The following is a 19,328-nucleotide window of genomic DNA, read 5'->3' as shown; positions in this document are numbered from 1 at the left end:
ACGCTCTTCCGATCTCCTACCATCTCATACAAATATATATATATATATATATATATATATATATAAAGACAGAACGCTAAAAAAATAATAATAGGGATTGTTAAAAAGTCATGTTAGAATTTTGAGCAGCCGCTGCAATATTTGTTGATAAATGTTCAACTTTATTATATTATTAAATAAAAAAGAAACATTTTAAACTAAAACGACACACTGTGAATGCAAAATAAATGGTTTTGTCCTCAAAGATGAAGATAATTTATGTCAAAAGACGTTCTTTTTAGTTGGACTGTTTTACTAAAGCCAAGAACACAAATGTTTATCGTCATTAAGGTTCATTTGAACTTAAAGTCTTTTAGCGTTTTATAGATAAACAGTTTGAGTTTCTCATCAGCTTTGGTTTTAGGCTGTTTGTTTAGGGTTTAACTGGCAATCAAATACACATAAAAATACATTTACACACTTTATAGGCTAATTAATATAATTTTGCATATTTTGTACAGTGCACAAAGTGAATAAGATCTGCAAAAATCTATCTTTATCCTAACTCACCTCTTCAGAGGTCATACACACACTCCTCTTCAACTTGCAGTGGTTTCACCCATCAACTAGGGCAGGAAATGTATCTTTTACCAGTTCAGTTTATATTAATAATAATATGAAATATTGCAATAAATGTTCAACAGATTAAAAACCCACTTTTAGGAGTTTAAATTTAAGTTAAGTCAAGATTGGACAGGTCTTCATTTTGAAAGAACTTGACCAAAGATGTTCAAGATGCCCCTAAATCACTGAAATCTCCCTGTTTAGAACAAAAATATAGATTTCATTAATTGTATTTTATTCATCTGTGTTCAAGGTAGAAACGTTTTGCTCAGGTCAGACAAGAAAAACTGCTCAATTATTAATGCTACACTTTTTTTATTGCTTTAAACACATCTTTCCTCTGACCCAAACAGGACATTTTTAGATCTTTCTTTCACCTTTCTGACAACTTCCTGGGTCAAAGATAAAGAAAAATAGACCAGCAGTTTGTTTCTGTTGGCTACTGATTTCATTATTTTACATCTTAACATCCTTTGTTTGACCTACAATCAATAAGATCTCTCATTTGTTGTTGTTTTTTGTTTCCTAATGGAATAAAACCAATCAGTAAAACATGCATGGACCGTGCGTCAGTAACTGTTGGAGGGGAAATAACTGATTGTGAGTCTTCGTTGATGGAGATGTTGCTGACAAACAGCACTTGGTTAAGCATTTTATGTATTTTGTATAACTGATCTGAAGTTAAGTCTAAAATGAAAAGTTCCCTGCAGCAATAACTCTGCTCCCTTCTGGAACTTCATGCTCCACCTCTGACCCCCCACCAGAATATGTCTCCAAATCCTCCACTGCTCTTCATATCTGATCTGTTTGGCTGGAACCAGTTGCATCAAACCCCAGTTGAATGAAAAATGTTGTGTGTATGTGGAGCAGAAGGTCCTCCTCTTACCTTCCAAGCAGCAAGTCCTCCACAGGCCCGAGTGTGTCATCACCTCCTCGTTCTTCTTGCTGGTCTCGTTCTCGCTCATGGACTTGGACCTGCAGACGCCGCGCGAGTACAGCCAGTAGTCCGTTCCGACCGCGATGGTCATGAGGCTGAAGGCCGCGAAGGCGCCCACCGTGGTCAGCAGCATCTGGACTCCGCGGTCGAACAGACCCATGTTTCCGCATTCCATGAAAGGGGGACCCCCTTTCCTCTTGATGTACAGGAAGTAAATATTTGAAAACTTGCGGGACCAAACCAAACCGAAAAACCGGGTCAGACTCGAGCGGAAGGAGAGGGAGGAAGGAGGAGGAGGATGCGGTAGGAACCTTATGGTTGCGTTTGGGTGAGGACCACAGCAGGAGAAATAAAAACCTCAAGATCGGTGTGGAGATGGAGGGAGAGAGGCAGGGCTGTTTCCCCTCCTGGTCAGAAATCACTTTTCCTACATAAAGGAGAGGAGGAGCGGGGATGCAGAGGATGGAAGGAGGCCTGTGGTTGCAGATGGAGCCCACACTGCAGCAGCAGAATGGGAATAAAAACACTGAAGGTGAATTAAACCTAAAGACTTGGTTGAAACGGGCTCTGCAGACCTTCAAAACAACCTGTTTGTTCAAGCTGAATATCCAGGGGCTCAGATGATGGCAGACTTACAGTAAAACTGTTCGATATTACTTTAATCAGAGACTAATGCTGCCAATCAGGGCTAGACCCAAAGCTAAGCACTAGTGTTATTAGGCAATTATTATTCTAGAGGGGGTTGTTAGTCAAAAAGAGGGAGGAAAAGCAACTGGGGAGGGAAACGGATGTTTATATCTACCATTTAAACATAAAATAACCACCAAATGGAAACGGTTCGTATAAATCAAAGCTATTCTCTGAGTGTTTTATAACAGCCTCAAAGAAAATCACAAATCAAGCCGGGGGATCAGGAAACCAAGGCTCAAAGATGAAATTAATTAATTAACAGGCGTAATATGTCACAGGAACTAGGTATAGACGCTGAAAAAAAGACTGTAAAATAATAAATAAATGAATTAATTAACCGCTTAGATTTTCCTTTTTCCTAAAATTTTGATCCCCCGTTTCCATATGGAGTCCTATACCTCTGGGCAGGTTTCCGCCGAAAATGGGGGTCTGCGGTCAGAGGAGGTTCGGTCCGTCGACGATCCGGAGATAGCGGGGAGCATCCAGCAGGGCAAGCCGACCATCACTCGACATGCAGCCGGCAGGAGGAGGACGAGGAGTCGGTGTGGGCGCCGCCGCAGCCGCGGATGATGGAGGAGCAGGATGCTGGTGGTGCTGATGTTGCCTGGAGATCCGGATCCACCGCGGCGGTTTCACGCCCAGGACAGTCCCGTTCGGGTCGGAGCCCTTGCGCCATGAAAGAGGAAGAAAAATGAGCTCTGATGAACGTAGCAATGCTCCTGGTTTTTCCCCTCCTCCTCCTCCTCTCCTTCCTCTGCTCCTTCCTCTCCTCACGGATGCAGGTTTGGCCGCTTTGAAGAAAGAAAAAAAAAAATCCTGTATTACACAATCAGGAGAGGGAGTCTCAGATCCACAGTGTTGTCACGATGTCAGCGGAGCTTCATGCAATCAGCTCCTCTCTCCCAGAAGCTGCTCCTAATTCAGCAGGTCAGTTTGAATCCTCCTCCTCCACTTCGCAGTAAACCTGTCTGTTCTCCGCGCTGCAGCAATGGAGGCTCTGCTGGGAAGATATTAAAGATTTTTTTTTTTTTTTATTAGTGAGCGGTGGAGGGGGCGGAACGAGGGTGTCTCTCGCCTTCTCTGCCCTTAAATGGTGGATCTTTGAACTGTTCCTGTGCGCACAGTCTGGGGTTTAAAGCTCGTTATTACCGACGCATTCAATTGTTGCAGCTCCTCCATCAACTTCACTCCCTTTTGCTTGAACTTGTTCTGGTAATTCACTTTTTTTTTTTAGGTCACAGCTTTCATCTGTAGTAGTCGCATGAATGATAATTAGCACCGTGGATGAACCACAAAACAGTTTTTTTAAATCGCGTTAATGATTAAAATACATGATATCGTAATAAAATGTACAAATCTTCCTTTAACTTCCAGCCTCCTGTGTGATTGTTGTGGAGTTTTAGCGCAGAAGCCAGAGTGGTGCTGAAAGGACAGCTCCCTGGAGCTCAGCCTCTTCGGACTCTGCTGCCATCTGCTGGTCAAATGCCCTCATTGCAACTGGTTTAAAATCAACAATTCAAATAAAACCAAGACAACTGCTGTAATAAAACCCCATTTTCTTCTAGGAGTAAGCAAAGGAACTAACATCTAAATGTCAAAATACTCGTTGATTAGCAAAAATCAGTGACTGAGCTCCTAATTTAGGTGAAACTGTGTCAGTAAAATAAAGAAAATGGTCTCGTGTTGCTGCAGGAACAGCTTGTACAGTTTCATATCCTGGAGCAAAAGCTGCACCATTAAAGATTTTAAAAAGGAACAGCACAAGACAGATTAAATGTTCTCTTACTGAAGTTTATTCAACAATAACAGGTCACATTTCCAAAGATCTTCACATGTTCAAATTTGATTTTTTTTTTCTTCTTTGATTCTGTAGCTCACAAGTACAGCAAGGGAATCCAAATGAAGTATGTGTTCACTGATCAAATGTCCTTTACTCTTACTTTTCTTACCTAGCTGTTGCTTCCTGTGGGTGGAGCTACAGAATAATATCTCACCTGGATAAGACTCTTTGAAACTGGACCTGACAACTCAAACTTATTGGACTGAGGCACAGAAAACATGAGTTTGGGCTGAATAAACTTTATCTCTAAGTTAACTTCTGGATGTTAAAACTGCTTTCTGCTCATCTTGATTTAAACTGGACTCCATTTTCTTCTTCTCTACATCTGATGAAAAACAGCACATTGGAAAACTCCGATTTTTATTGTTTTTTACAGTTTTCTTCAGTTTATTTGCTCCTGGAGTCCAATATTCTTAGTTTATTATGACTAAAACTCTGTAGCCACAAACAATTTAAATAAGAGTTCTTGTTAAAGTTTTAAAGTGAACAAATTATCTTTAAATTCAAAACATAATGAAAGATATAAATATAAACAAATGAAGGAAAATGTATTTGAAAAATAAAAACTCATTTTATCAATTTAAAAAGAACCATAGTTTTGCAGTAAAATGTTCCCTCAGCTGGATTCTTATTGAAAACTATGAAGTTTGACTAAAATAATGAACAAAACTTTTAGTTTCTATTTTTTTTTCTACTCATAGATGACAGTCGAGCAATTTAGGGCTTATCATTAAAAAAAGAGTTTAATCTTTGATTCTTTTAAAACATCATAACTTCTTATGAATCTAACCGAGTTAAATCTGACTTTCTGTCCCTTCAAAAAAAAAAAAAATGCTTCTTGACACATTTTTTTTAAAGCCTACAAATAGTTCAGCAGCAATAAATCTTTTACTTGAGCACATGTTAAAAAGCTGAACAAATTAGATTTATTTAAACTATAAACATTTTAACTAAATCACAACAAAAATCAAACAACTGTAACAGGAGACCAGAAACTCTTAAGTTGCTTTTAATGTTAAAAATTGAAGCCTGATTGTTGTGTGGTACTTTTACTTTTTTAAAATTATTTCCAAGCTTTTTTTTTTGTAAAGTCTTGTTTAGATAAAGTGTTGCTCAGCTGCTCATGTAACCAGCAGCGTCCGCAGGTCTCCTCCTGGAAACAAAAAGCCATCATCATGTTCCTCTCAGGCCTCGGGGCCACATGTCAAATATCAGACGAGCTCCAGTCTGACCTGTTTGGACAGGCAGGTCGCTGCAGCTCCCAGTTCAGCATTTTTTAATACTGAGCAACTCAGCTGCATGCTGAAGCAGGGGTGAAGTCGTAATAAATAGAAGAGTTGATTAAAAAAGGAAAGAAACTTCTTTCTGCGCTCAAAAACCTGGAAAACCTTTTTATTTGAACACTAGCGACAGTGATCCCTTCATAAAACACAATGAGGTGCTCAACGTTCAGATGTGGAGGCAGAGGTTCAGTAACACTCAGGTTTTAAAGAAACCTTCAATAAATAAACAAGGAGGAAAATGATGGGAACCGAAGTGGAAGGACTTAAAAAAATTGTCAAGTTTCCAAAATGACATTTGGCTGAGCTCGTTTAGGTTGAGTCCGACCCAGCTTGTGATAGTGCTGCACATTTCATTCACCACCTCTGATGCTGTTTCATTTGGTGTCAGTATCTCAGCATTTATCATTTCTGTTGAGTGGAGCTAAAATACACTTTGAGGAGAGTTTGACTGAAAGTAAGAGGACCACAAAATCGAACAGTCTTTAAAACCCACGGAAAACGTTTTTTTGTTGATTGTTCTTGTTCTCTGCAGAGATGTACTGAACCGCTGCGTGTCCTTAAAATTAAACCAATCTGCTGTTTAAAGAACAAACTGTGTTCAGAGTTTAAACAAAACTCACTGTGACAGCTGGAACACTTCGGTTACCACAAATAACACAACAAACAAACACTTAAATATTTAATATACTGTCGTAGTCCACAGATAATGTAGGGTTCCTTAATTAACACATCCAAGTCTTAGTGAAGTTAAAAAGTCAACTGTTTAATTTAATTGAGACTGTGAGAGCTTATTTTGTGTGTGTTTTTAAAAGCGAACAGAAAAGAGATATATAATATATGTAATTTGACCGGATGGGCCTTGATGAAGTGGAGACGTGGATGAAAGTCACAAATGTGTACTTATACGCATCACAGCAGAGAAGGGAAGTAGAGTCTTTAATTAAAAAAGTAAAAACAACAAACCAAACAGCAGTGATGAGAACACGGATATCACATCTAACAAATGTTACATGGAGGAAACAACAACGAGGATCTTGACTGACTGAAAAGGTTTTTATTTGAAGGTGTTTAAACAATGCAGGCTGAAGAAAGCAATAAATACAAAGAGCAGTCAGGACATGTTTGCTGGAGTAGTACGAAGCATAAACTTGTTTAATCTTTCCTTTTTACACAGAAACTAACAATTGTCTGTTTAGTTCATGTTTTATTTTGTCATAGACCCTCCTTACATTTACTACATACAACATTTTGGTTAAGTACCAGAAGTAACACTTCCAGGATTATACTGTACATATTTGCAGTTATATATACAGAGTACATATACATCACATATACACACAGGGCTGTCACAACATCAGGACGCCTCCTGTTAACCTGCCTCTGGAGATCTTCTAGAAACATCTTGCTGGGAAGAGACCCAGAACTTGCTGGAGGGATGATATATCCTCTCTGGCCCAGTGATGCTTTGGGTACCAGGAGGAACTGGAAAGTTTCCCTCTGGGGTGAGGGAGGTCTGGGATTCTGTCCTTGACCTGCTGCCTCCTGTTTATTTTTTTTATTTATTGTTCCTTGCTTTCCTAACAGAACACTTCGCTCTCAAACTGCAGGTTTACTTGTGGTTCCTAGAGTTTCCAAAAGTAGAATGGGAGGAAGATATTTCAGTTATCAGGCTCCTCTCTTGTGGAACCAACTTCCAGTTTCTGTCCGTGAGGCTGACACATTGTCTACTTTTAAGATTAGGCTTAGCATGCATCAGGATATTAGGCTTAAGTCTTTCCTTTTTGATAAATCCTATAGTTAGGGTTGGCTTGGGTTTCCTGAACTATCGTTTAGTTCTGCTGCTATAGGCTTAGACTGCTGGAGGACAAACTGACCACATTTTCTCCCTCTGCTGCTATTTTACTCTACTCTACCTGTTTGTATTTTTAATTATTTCTATTTTAACGGTTTTTTTTTGTCTTTCCTCCTGTAGAAAGTTCACCTGGACCTGTCAATCTGTGATTGTTTCTACTTCTTGTCCTCTCAAACCCCAGCCGGTCGAAGCGGATGGCCGCTTGTTCTGAGCCTGAGGTGTCTTACTGTTAAAATGGAGTTTTTCCTTTCCACTGTCTCCTTTGGGCTTGCTCAGGATGGGAGACTGTGACAAAGTGAAGATTCAAGACGATCTGCTGCTTCCTTAGATAGAGAACTTTTACTAACTGGCTTTTTTAATGTCTGCATAAGTCTGTTGTGACTTGGCTCTATATGAATAAACTGAATTGAATTGTTTCTTCCGCTTATCAAAGTCAGCACTGCCAAGATAGCACCTTACGTATGAAACATACACAAAGTTGTTGCACTAATGTTGCACTAAATTGTCCCAGGTAGAGGTACACAGGGTGTCGGAACATAAATCTGTGTTCAAGCAGGACTTGAGTTAATACATGTGAGGACAGAGCCAACTCAGCAGCATTTCTGCCCTGATCCCTGAGCTGAGTGCAGCTGAGTGACTGTTTTGACATGAATGTCCCTGTGCTGCCGGCACGTGCGCACGCACACACACATACATCCTGCCACTGCTCCAAGCCTGAGGTTCAGTCCTGGTTCAGAGTCTTCAGGTGCTTCTACAAGCTGCCGTCACTTCAGCTGACCTGCAGGTAGAGCTGCAGTTTCTGCTGTGTTAATGGACATGCAACTTTAATCCTGCATGCATGATGAGGTGTGGGTAATGGTTTTGTGCACCAGTCTTGGAAATGAGTTTGCTGACATTTTCAATGATTCAAGAGTGCACAGAAATTCAACGAGATTCAAGTCTGGGGAGTTTTAGTGTCTACTGGTTCCCATTTTTAAGAACAAGATTGATGTTCAGAGCTGTAGCAACTACAGGAGGATTAAGTTGATGAGCCACATGAAGAAGTTCTGGGAGAGAGTTGTGGAAGCTAGACTGATACGAGAGGTGACTGTGAGCAGCAGTATGGTTTCTTGCTGAGAAAGAGCACCATAGATGCCATCTTTGCTTTGAGGATGCTGATGGAGAAGTACAGAGAGGGTCAGATAGAACTCCACTGTGTCTTTGTGGATTTAGAAAAAGCATCTGACAGGGTGCCAAGGGAGGAGGTGTGGTATTGCATGAGGAGATCTGGAGTGGCAGAGAAGTATGCCTGGTACAGCACATGTATGAGGACAGCAGGACAGTGGCGAGATGTGCTGTAGGAGTGACAGATAGCTTCAAGGTGGAGGTGGGAGTCCACCAAGGATCAGCTCTGAGCCCCTTCCTGTTTGCTCTGGTGATGGACCGACTAACAGATGAGGTCAGGCAGAAAGCCCCGTGAACTATGATGTTTGCAGATGACATTGTGGTCTGTGGTGAGAACAGGGAACAGGTGGAAGAGAACTTGGAGAGGTGGAGGTATGCACTTGAAAGAAGAGGAATGAAAGTCAGCCGTAGTAAGACGGAGTACACGTGTGTGAATGAGAGGGAGGAGCGAGGTGGAACAGTGAGGCTACAAGGAGCAGTCACAAAGGTGCAGGACTTCAAGGACTTGGCGTCAGCTGTCCAGGAAAATGGAGAGTGTGGTGAAGAGGCGAAGAAGAGAGTCCAGGCAGGATGGAGTGGATGGAGAAAAGTTTCAGGAGTGATTTATGACAAAAGGGTGTCAGCAAAGGTCAAAGGAAAAGTTTACAAGATAGTGGAGAGACCAGCTGTGGTGTATGGTCTGGAGACAGAGACATGGACAAAAAGACAGGAGACAGAACTGGAAGTAGCAGAAATGAAAATGTTGAGGTTCTCCTTATGAGTGACAAGGATGTATAAGATTAAAATCAATTTAATTTCAATTAAGTTTATTTATAACTTAATCCTCATCTCTGAGGACCTCTCCTGGACCATCAACACAGCAGCAGTGGCCAAAAAGGCTCACCAACGGCTCTACTTCCTCCGCAAGCTGAGAAGAGCGAGAGCCCCCACCCCCATTATGACAACCTTCTACAGGGGGGCCATCGAGAGCATCCTGATGAGCTGCTCCACTGTGTGGTACGGGGCCTGCACAGCATCCTGCCGCAAATCCCTCCAGCGGATCGTGAGGACAGCTGAGAAGATCATTGGCACCTCTCTCCCCTGCCTTCAGGACCTCCACAGCTCTCGCCTCAGAAGTAAAGCCCTCTGCTGGGTGGGAGATCTTGACCACCCGCTACACTGCTTCTTCAACCTGCTGCCATTAGGGCGGAGACTGCGTAGCCTCAGTTCTAGGACCAGCAAACTGTGGAACAGCTCCGTCCATCAGGCCGTGAGGATGCTGAACTCTCTGCCTGCCCCCCCCCCGCCCCCCCCCCCCCTTCTGCCACCCCGCACCCCCCCACCCCGCCTCCCCACACCCCCCCCCCTCCCCCCCCCCCCTTCAAAACTGCTCTGGGACATTTATTTATTTTCATGAATAGTTTATGAACTCGGTCACTTTAACAGCCTACAAGCTCACTCTATTGTTTATTGCATTATATTTTGCACTACTGTTATGATCAACTCGTCCTGTCTATTCTGGTAATTCTGGTAATTCTGGTATTGTCATTTCCACTTAATCACCTCATCAGTACATAACTGTGACTCTATAGAACCGGTATGCACACCTTCACTTTACTAAGTTTCTCAGGTTTATACTTTATATTGCACTATTGTTTACTCTGGCCTTGCACATCCATTATCTAACTCTCATCACGTTATTGTCTTCAGTCAGCGTCCCTTTGTCTCCTGTTAGTCACTATTGAGCACGTTGCATCAGAGGTCCTGCTGCTGTTCACTTTTACTTTTATATTTTTTATATAACTAGTTGTGTTAGTTTATTTTTGCTAATGTTGTTGTTTGCTGCAACTTGAGTAGGAGTGTAACGCAATTTCAATTTCTATGTATGTCCTGTACATATGCAGAATTGACAATAAAATCAATCAATCAATCAATATAGTCCCAAGTCACAATAAGTTTTCTCAGGGCACTGTACAAAAACCTTCACATATGTTAAAAGATAAGTCAATTAGTAAAGGTTAAGAAAACCAACAGATTGTGTTGATTGATACTCATTTTAATTTTTTATTAGAAATGTTAAACTGTGATTGTACTTCCTTAACCAGTGGGTATATTTCCTACAGTCATGGAAGGCATCACCAGGAAGTGATGTCAGGAAAACGCTTGTTTACATCTTTTTTTTGTAACAGTCCGACATTGTTTAACATCAAACAATAATTGCACACGACATTAAAAGTCAGAAACCTTTTTAATATTCTGTCCTCCGATGGACTGTTCTGTCACATAAAACGATAAAGAACAATGTTAAAGTTGCTGGTATACTGGATCAGCCGAAGGGAGGCGAGCTCCGCTGTGATTGGTTATTGGGGTTGGGTTCCTTGTGTTGATTGGTTTATCATCCTGAAGTGGGCGTGGTCAATCAGCACTGTTTACAACCGGTTTTTGTATTTACAACCAAACTAAACAAACTCCTGCGGGGTGTGGAGGTTTCGTGCGAGCGGCTCCACCCGCTGATGTGGAGAAACAAAAAACGAAACCAAACATGCCTGAAGTCAGTTCAGAAACTTTCGCACCGAGACAAGATTCACTTATTTAATCAGAGATTTCTGGCGCTGCAGACGTCCTGTCAGCTCTTCATTTTATTGTTAAATTTGATTTTGTTCTCCAAAGCAGAGAGATCCAGAAACAGGTGAAGGCAGCAAACGGAGAGGAAGATGTCTGCAGCAAGGTAAAGTCCGAATCTGCGATTTCCTCTCTTCAGAACAGACAGAAAGTTTCATGTTCAAACTTTATTTAAACACGAGCAACAAGAAGGTTTCAGTACTTTATACAAAGTTTGTGTTTAATCTTTTTAACTGGTAATTGTTTAAGGCCATATAGTGTCAAATAAATGTGTTTACAGCAAAGGAGAAGTTAAGAATACGATCATGGAAACGGATTTTATTTTAATATCATTGCATTCATAATCAGAAATTTACTTAAATATGTATTTTATAACCCCATAGAAAATGTTAAAACTATGTTTATGGGGCAAAAACAAAAAAAAGGCTGTAATATTAATTGTGGTCACTGATTTTTTTTAAATAATCAGCGCTTTGGCGACATCTGCTGGTCAATTTGTAGAACTGCGCTTAAAACAAACCAGATAAATTTGTTGCAATATTTTATTTATTTAAACCTTTCATTTTACCAGGAAAGAAATCCTTATGTGCAACAGTTTTATTTGTCAGGAACAGAACTGCTGACCTCTAACTCATTTGGACAAGTGGAACTTGGTTTTGCTGCAATATTTTTCTTGATACTGGATAAGCAGGGCAACAGTCCAAGGTCATTGTTTGTCACGTGTCTCATAAACACCTGAAGTTTCACTTTACTTACAGTCTGCACTTCTATAACATGTTGAAAGCTGAAGAAAACGAGTTGTCAACTTGTGATTACCAATTGTTTGTGGATAAATGAGTCACTGAACATTAATTAAAAGTCAAGTTTATCAGCATCTACATCAGGAACTATTTCATGTTTTGTGCTTTTTAAATTTGTCTCTTTAGTTGTTGTATTTTCTGGCTTTTTACAAGTTTTATAGTTTTTAATTGTTCCAAAATATATTGTTTTGGTTGTCTTTTTTTTTTTCTTATACTTTTATTGACTTTGTGCCTGCTGCAAAATATCCACTTGAACACATGTACAGTGAAATTCAGTCTACAGAACCAAACTCAACAAAATGAAAATAAAATAAGGAAGATTGAAAGTCAAAATAAATAAGTCGGAGTGAATAAATATGTCAGACAGGATATGGAGAGATACGGTCATATGGACCCAGAATGCACACTGACTCGAGGAGTCAACACAGAAAGCAAAACTAAGAAACCTGATCTCAGACACAAATAAACAAGATACACAAATATGATTTAATAAAAGAACAGTGTACATTAATAACAGAATTCAGAGTTGTTTGTATTTCCTGCTGAGAAACATATTTTGATTATAACCTTTAAATTGGCTCAGGAAAAAAAGAAAGTTAAAACTTCTTAAGAAACTCAGAAGTTAGCTTGAGTAGGAATTTTTAGAGGTAAAATGCAAAAATATGAATCAAAATATTTAAAGAAGTTGTGCATTTACAATCTTTATGTGTACTTCGTCATGCACATTCGAAACTGATCCAGTTTTTATGATCAGCTCCTTACAACCCTACTGTGCAGAATGGAACAGCTTTGCATGATTAATAAAACACGCTGCTTTAAATATAATCTTTGTTCGACTGCTTCAGGAAGATATGAGTGTAAAAACTCCCTCACTTAAAACAGGAAATAACAAAGTTGGTAGTTTTAGTCAAGATTTTTGACACAAGGATTTCCAGCATCACCAGCTGGGCTTATAGCAGAATAAGATGATGGGAAGTCTTTTCAGTTAAGTTTATCTAACAGTCTTATTTTTATGTATTTCTGTAGTTTGGGCAGTACGTGAGTCTTTGACGTGTTCAGCAGCTTTATCTAAATGTCGACTGAATAGAAGGGGTTGTTTTGGCTCATATGTAACATTGATTTTTAAAAAAAGGTCTACGTATTTTTTTCATTACAAACGCATAATAATTGCTTAACTGAAATAAACATGTACTGATAAAACAAGTTCACTTACAGATAATATATAGAAGAACATTCCCACTTAACGCCTAAACCCTTAGTGACATAGATCTGTAAAAAAGGCCTTGTAGATTCCCCCCTTGGCCGCACATGTATCAAACTCAAGGCCCACGACCCAAATCTGGCCCTTGTCAACATCTTATCTGGCCCCCAAGATGATATTTTAAATGTAAAATATTTTTAATCGTCTCATTTTGCTTAAAAAAAACAACAACTAGCATTTAGTGCAGACTTCTTATGACAGCTGGTCAACTTTGAAGCCAGAAAAAAAGGTTGGATTTTCCAGTAATCGTTGATTTCGACATGGAACGACTGAGATTGGCCCAAGTTTTTAAACTTAGGCTTCCTTCTCTTAACTGTTCGACAGCCCTGTGCACCATAATGGCCATGTAGGCCCTCCCCTTTTGATTGACACCTCTTTTGACCAACTGGGTCAATCTGTGGTCTCCACAGCCAATAAAATTCACTAAAGTTACAATAACTTTGAGGATATAAATTAGAGTGATACCTTTACAGAGAGATCAAGCTTTTGCACACTTCAAGAACAGCATTTAATTTAGTTTGGGATTACTTTTTCCAGACCTTTAATGCAGTTTTGGGGGTTAGTACGCTGTCTTTTGTTGTATCAGTTGCTGCGGCAGCTTCCTCTTCCTCCTTTGTAATGATTACGTTTATACAGGCATGGCTGACTGCTGGTTTTTAAAAAGTGGACACTATAATCAGCTGTCTGATTAATTAACTGGCCAGTCAAATAATCGGTTTCCCGATTAAATTCAGTCCTCTGATGATTTGGTCTCTCTCTAGCCACGACACTCTTTTCATAATGTCTTCAGTGATACATAATGAAAAACGTCTTCATACAGATTTACCATAAAGCCCTTAAGAGGTGTTTTACCCAAGAAAAGCAGTGAAAATGTTTATTAGGTGTTGAATGTGAGTTGGGAGGGTTCAGAGTGTAAATAAGAGCTTCCTCTGTGGATCTGTTGAATTTATTCTGACTGTGGTTTTCAAGACGAGCACGACTCAAATCTGAGGCTGGAGGCTGTGGACGAGGAACAATGATGGCATTCTTGAAGCATTTCAAACCAAACAGAGGAGCCGTTCAGCAGATTTCAGAGCCTGCTGGCTGCTCCCCACTCACGAGTGAGAAGAGAGTCTAAGGCTCCGTTTACCCGACACCCATTTTGAGCGAAACGGCAACATTTCGGCTGTTTCAAGTTCAAGTTGAGTTTATTGTCATTCACATCGCATTTACATGAGGTGGAACAAAATTATGAACTTAAGGTCCCAGTTACACCCAAAAATAGCAAAAGTATAAAGTGTAAAAGAAACGGCATAAGTGTCTTAACGGTAAGCGAAAAGATCTAAGATATACACGAAACACTACTAATGTAAAACAATATGACGTAACAGCAGCAGCTCGAACATGAGTCTGTGGTGAGCAGATGGGTTTGAATGAATACAGCAGCATAAAATAATCAGCAGCATGAAATAATCAGCAGCACAGATAAGTCACGTATCACCAATTAAAGTGGCATTACATTGATTATCCTGGTTAGATATTCATGAGTCTTAACAGCTTCAGGGTTAATGCTCCTTAACCTCCTTCCTGAGGGGAGCGGGACAAAAAGTGTGTGCGCTGGGTGAGTGGGGTCCTTCTTGATGCAGGTGAACCACTTCCTACATCTGGAGGTGTACATGTAGATGTCTGTGATGGTGGGGAGGCTGACTCCAACAGACTTCTGTGCAGCCTTCACCACTCTCTGCAAAGCTTTTCTTTCTGCAGCTGTGCAGCCTCCATGCCACACGTTGATGCTGGAGCACAGGATGCTCTCCACTGCACACCTGTAGAAGGAGGTGAGGACTGAGCTTCCCAGACCAGCTCGTCTCAGCCGCCTGAGGAAGTAGAGTCTCTGAGCTTTCTTGATCAGGCTGGTGGTGTTGTTTCCCCAGCTGAGGTTGTTGCTCAGGTGCACACCTAAGTACTTGTAGTTGGAAACCACTTCCACCACATATCCTCCTTTGTTCAGGGGGTGGTAGGTGTGTTTGCTCCGTCTGAAATCCACAACCATTTCATTTGTCTTCTTCACATTGATGTGAAGGTTGTTCTTCCTGCACCAGCTCCAGGTCTTCCACCTCCTTCCTGTAGCTGGATTCATCATTGTTTGTGATGCATCCAACCACCGCCGTGTCGTCGGCAAACTTTACAATAGGACAGCCTTTATGGATAGGTGCACAGTCAAATGTTAGCAGAGAGAACTTAAGGGGGCTTAACACATAGCCCTGAGGTTTGTGTTTGTGTACACAACAGCGATGCTCATTGGATCTAAAACTGAAGCTTTGAATCCAGGTCTTGGAGTGGCAGTGTGGGTTCTGTGATTGTTGCTTCCTTGTCATGTACCATCCCACAATTCATTGAACTTGTTTTAGCACATTTTATGTTGAGTCAGTTCAGATGCCCTTGGCTGAACAGTTTGTCGCTACACTCAAGGGGTTCTTGTCCAAGTAGACTTTCATTGTTGATCCAGGCTCCATTATAGTGCATGTGTTTGTTTTGGATCAATTTGTTGTAACTTCCTGTGTGTTTTGGAAAATTACTGCCCTTTTAATTGAATTATTTTGTCATTTTGTGGTGGTTGTGACCTCTTTTCTGCACCTCTGGCCTCTTTTGAACTGAGTGTAAAAAGCAGAACGGATGCACCATAACCCACATCTTTTTGATGCCTCTTTAATTTATATTTTATAAGATGCAGAAACAGAACTTGATTTGAAGTAAACGCATCTCTGAGCTTTTGTTATTTACATTTTGTTGAATTCCCAAACCAAACATCCTGCTGCAGATGCAGAATATTTAAAAAATGAGTGAAAGTCGCTTTGGAACTGTGGACTACTGAAAGTCTTCTGCTCAAACATTACATTAATTTCTGCAGAACATAAGACAAAAACTTTAACAGAATGCAACTAAACTGCAAGTTCCTAAAGAGTAACTCTTAATTCTTTTTTTTTTTAAATGTACAAATTTGTGATGCTTTGTTTTACAGAAAAGAGCTCCAGGCGGCCTTGCTCCACTACACCACAGATACCCTGACCTTCATCCACACAGTGAGAGGATTCTCCGAGATGTTCCCCAGGTGGATGCTGAGGAGGGAGACAGAGTTAGACATGATGATGGACATCAAAGAGAGAGCCGACCAAATCGACCTAAGCTTCTCCCATGTTACCAACTCAGGGGGCAAAGGAAAGGCTTTTGTGGAATACATGAAGAGCACGTTCCAGATGAAGACAGACAGCAAGTATGAAGAGCTGGAGAAAGAGCTGACCGAAGTGTTGAAGGACACCCTGGAAGGTCTGGAGAAGCTCAGCTGTTTCCTGGATGCAGTGGAGAAGCTGGCGGTCACCTCCCTGCACGTGTTCACAGAGAACAAGGTGTTGCACGTGCCTGAAAAGATCAGCTTTAGTGATGTTCAGACCGTCATCACGGCCGCTCGACTCATCTGTCCTCTCCTCCTGGAGTTCAGAAGAGATGCAAACGTCTTCTTCCTTCCTAAACGGCAGAATTTAGACGTGCTGGCATATCAGCTAGACAAATACATCCAGACCAGCAAAACCATCTGTGAGAAAATGGAGAAGAGGTAAAATCTTGTAAATCAACCCAAATTTAACTCATCGTGAAGAACTGTCATCATCTGTAAAGTGATTTTTATTGTTTCTCAGCTGTTTCAGTGACTTTCCCCTGAAGGAAATTGTGATCAACATCGATGATTTTTCAGAAAACAACACTCAGAGGATGCTTGATCACATCAGTCAGCTTGATGAAATCAGGTTTGTTTCATCAGATATATGTTTGACAACAAATGCAGAACATGTCCATGGGTTTTAAAGAGCAGATTTTGATTTGGGGCCTTTGCTCTTGTGAGTTCACAGTCCTACCTCAGCATCTCTAATATTTAATTTTTATAATCTGCTGCCCAAGGCAGAGCTTTTCGTGTAGAAGGGGGGGTGGGTGACATGCATTCCTTCAAGGAAAGCTAAACTAGGCCTGTCATGATAACAGATTTTGCTGGGTGATTAATTGTCTCAGAAATTATTGCGATAAACGATAATATTTAAATTGGACAATAATTAGTAATTGTCAAATTTAAAAAGAAATGTTGATTTTGTTTTGAGTGCAGTACTTTTTTTGACCACTGGATGGCAGTATAAGACTGTTTGAACCAAAAGATGGATAGTGAGGGAGCGAGCGGCGTGTCTCTAAGAAAAATGGGAGGGAGGCCCCTTGACGTGGCATGGACTGTCGCGCTTTCCGTTTTTTTCGGTTCTCAAAGCGGCGGATGCTCCGTGTGGTTTGAGCTTTTAGCATAGCATTTTTCACACAATGCTTTTAATTTAAAAAAAAAATCAGTAAACAAGTTCTCCGCTTCTTTTTGCAAAGAAAAACAACTTTTTACCCAAGAGCACGGGTTTCAACCGTGAATTTTGGAGCTTCGACAAGATGGAGTTTTTTTTTCCCCCCAAGGTCGGCCTGTTAGCTTAGCTCGTAGCTTAGCCTCTCAGCTTAGCTGCTTTTAACCATCCAAAAATGTGATTTTGGTTGGTTAAAAAATGATTTAAAAGAGAAAGGGAGGGGTCAGTGAAGAGCACCGGAGTTGAGCTTTTTGTCATCCAGTGTCTTCAGTAGAAAGAGAGAGACTCAAAGAAACGATAAAGCCGATAAATGAAAAAGATGTCCAAAAATTTTCATTTATCATGTGATTGATTTATTGTTTATCGCGACAGGCCTAAGTTAAACCTGTAATTACTGTGGAAGTTTGATTTATTTTACCATTTTTTTCTTTATTTTCTCCCTCCTAGAATGGACCCATACTTCCGGACGGTGTTTTTGTTCCAGGAAGAATCATCTGATCACTTCATCAGAGAGTTCAGCGAGCGTCAGCCCCGGATGTTGGAGTTTCTGAACGAGCTGGAGCAGAACGCCGTTCAGTTGGACCGGATGAATAAAGGAGCAAAGATCTCCAGTGTTGCAGGCAGCTCTGTGGGGGCGGTCGGAGGGGTGCTCTCCATCATCGGCTTGGCGTTGATTCCAGTTACAGCAGGGGTCTCTCTCGCTCTGACGATGACCGGTCTTGGGATGGGGATCACCAGCGGAGTCAACAGCATCGTCACCACAGCGACTGAGGTTGGAGTTAATCGCACACATCAAAAGAAAGCCAGTGAAGTGTTTCAAAGCTTTATGGAAGATGTGACGAGACTTCAGACATGTCTGGAAGAAGTGACCCGACAAACGGTTAAACTGGAAACAAGTGGCATCGAGGTGGCCTTAGGAGTAGGCAAAGTGATCTTTAAAACTGGAACTATTGGGAAAAGCATCGATTCGATCATTGATACTGCCTCTACTGTTAGACTGTTAAAAACTGAAGACCTCATTTCAGGTGCTGGCAAGGTGGTGGTTCAGGAAGGAAAGGCGTTGCGTAACATACCCAGGGTGGCCTCAGATATCCCAGACGTTGGTCAGGCAGCTGCTAAAGGGACTCTTGCTGTGTCAAACTCAGTCAGAGCCAGTATGATTGCGCTCAACGCACTCTTCCTCGGTATGGACATCTTCTTCATCTGTAAAGACGGCATGAGTCTGGCCAAAGGCAGCGAGACTGATGTCTCCCTGTTCATCAGAGCCAGAGCTGCACTCTGGAGCTCAGAGATAGACTCATGGAAGAAGATCCACGACTCGCTGTGTAAAGGTCTCGTAACATCTGGGAAAAAGGAAGCCGTTCTGGAGACACCGTTTTATCTGGACACCGGGATGGAGAAACTGGAAGAAGAGGAGGAGGAAGTTTATTCTGATGCAGTGGATGAAAAACAGATTGTTAAAAAGATGTGCGTGGCACAGTAATATCACATTTATGCAGAAACGACAACGAATCACAAAATTAAAAAAATCAAACTGCACAGAAAACGTCCCTGTTAATGGCAATAATCAGTTAAATGGAGCTTTGAGATTTTGATCAATAGACTTAAACTCCACTGATTTATTCAACTGAACATAAATTTCCCTGGTAGTATTTGTACATATTTCTTGACATAAACATCAACCCCGTTTCACAACAGATTTAATCAATAGATTGTACAAAATTCTCATCATAAAAATCACATAATTACAAAAATATTAGTTGAGCCGAGATCACTGCCTTTTATGTAAACATAAAAAAATGCAACATATATATATATATTTTTAATGCTTTGTAAATCAATCAAGTATAATTATAGAATACAGGGACCAGTTCTGTGTTTAACAAACATTTAATATGAGCTTCTAGTTTGCGCTGCTGCAAATCAGTAACAATAT

General features: G+C 40.7%; 2 protein-coding genes across 2 annotated transcripts in view; one reads left to right on the top strand and one right to left on the bottom strand.

Moving 5' to 3' along the window:
* Positions 1-2,094, bottom strand: part of cacng2a (calcium channel, voltage-dependent, gamma subunit 2a) — a 68,227-nt gene extending 66,133 nt beyond the window's left edge. The window contains exon 1 of the mRNA XM_037688692.1: positions 1,490-2,094. Within this exon, the coding sequence (XP_037544620.1) occupies positions 1,490-1,715 (226 nt within the window). The 5' untranslated portion in view covers positions 1,716-2,094. The remainder of the gene's footprint in view (positions 1-1,489) is intronic.
* Positions 2,095-11,062: 8,968 nt separating this feature from the next.
* Positions 11,063-18,875, top strand: apol (apolipoprotein L). Its single transcript, XM_037688593.1, has 4 exons — positions 11,063-11,076; positions 16,030-16,620; positions 16,703-16,810; positions 17,840-18,875. The coding sequence occupies exons 1-4, from the start codon at positions 11,063-11,065 to the stop codon at positions 18,873-18,875; spliced, it is 1,749 nt and encodes a 582-aa protein (XP_037544521.1).
* The last annotated feature ends 453 nt before the right edge of the window (positions 18,876-19,328 follow it).

Source organism: Nematolebias whitei, chromosome 15 (assembly GCF_014905685.2).
Source record: "Nematolebias whitei isolate Nwh7 chromosome 15, NemWhi1, whole genome shotgun sequence".
Classification (NCBI taxonomy): Eukaryota; Metazoa; Chordata; class Actinopteri; order Cyprinodontiformes; family Rivulidae; genus Nematolebias; species Nematolebias whitei.
Note: the sequence above shows the minus strand (reverse complement) of the source record. Positions and strands in the feature narration are given on the sequence as shown.

Bases quoted from the DNA above. Each gene is read 5' to 3' on its own strand.
- apol (XM_037688593.1), top strand. The intron at 16,621-16,702 runs GTAAAATCTTGT...ATTGTTTCTCAG, and splicing joins TGTGAGAAAATGGAGAAGAG to CTGTTTCAGTGACTTTCCCC. The intron at 16,811-17,839 runs GTTTGTTTCATC...TCTCCCTCCTAG, and splicing joins AGTCAGCTTGATGAAATCAG to AATGGACCCATACTTCCGGA.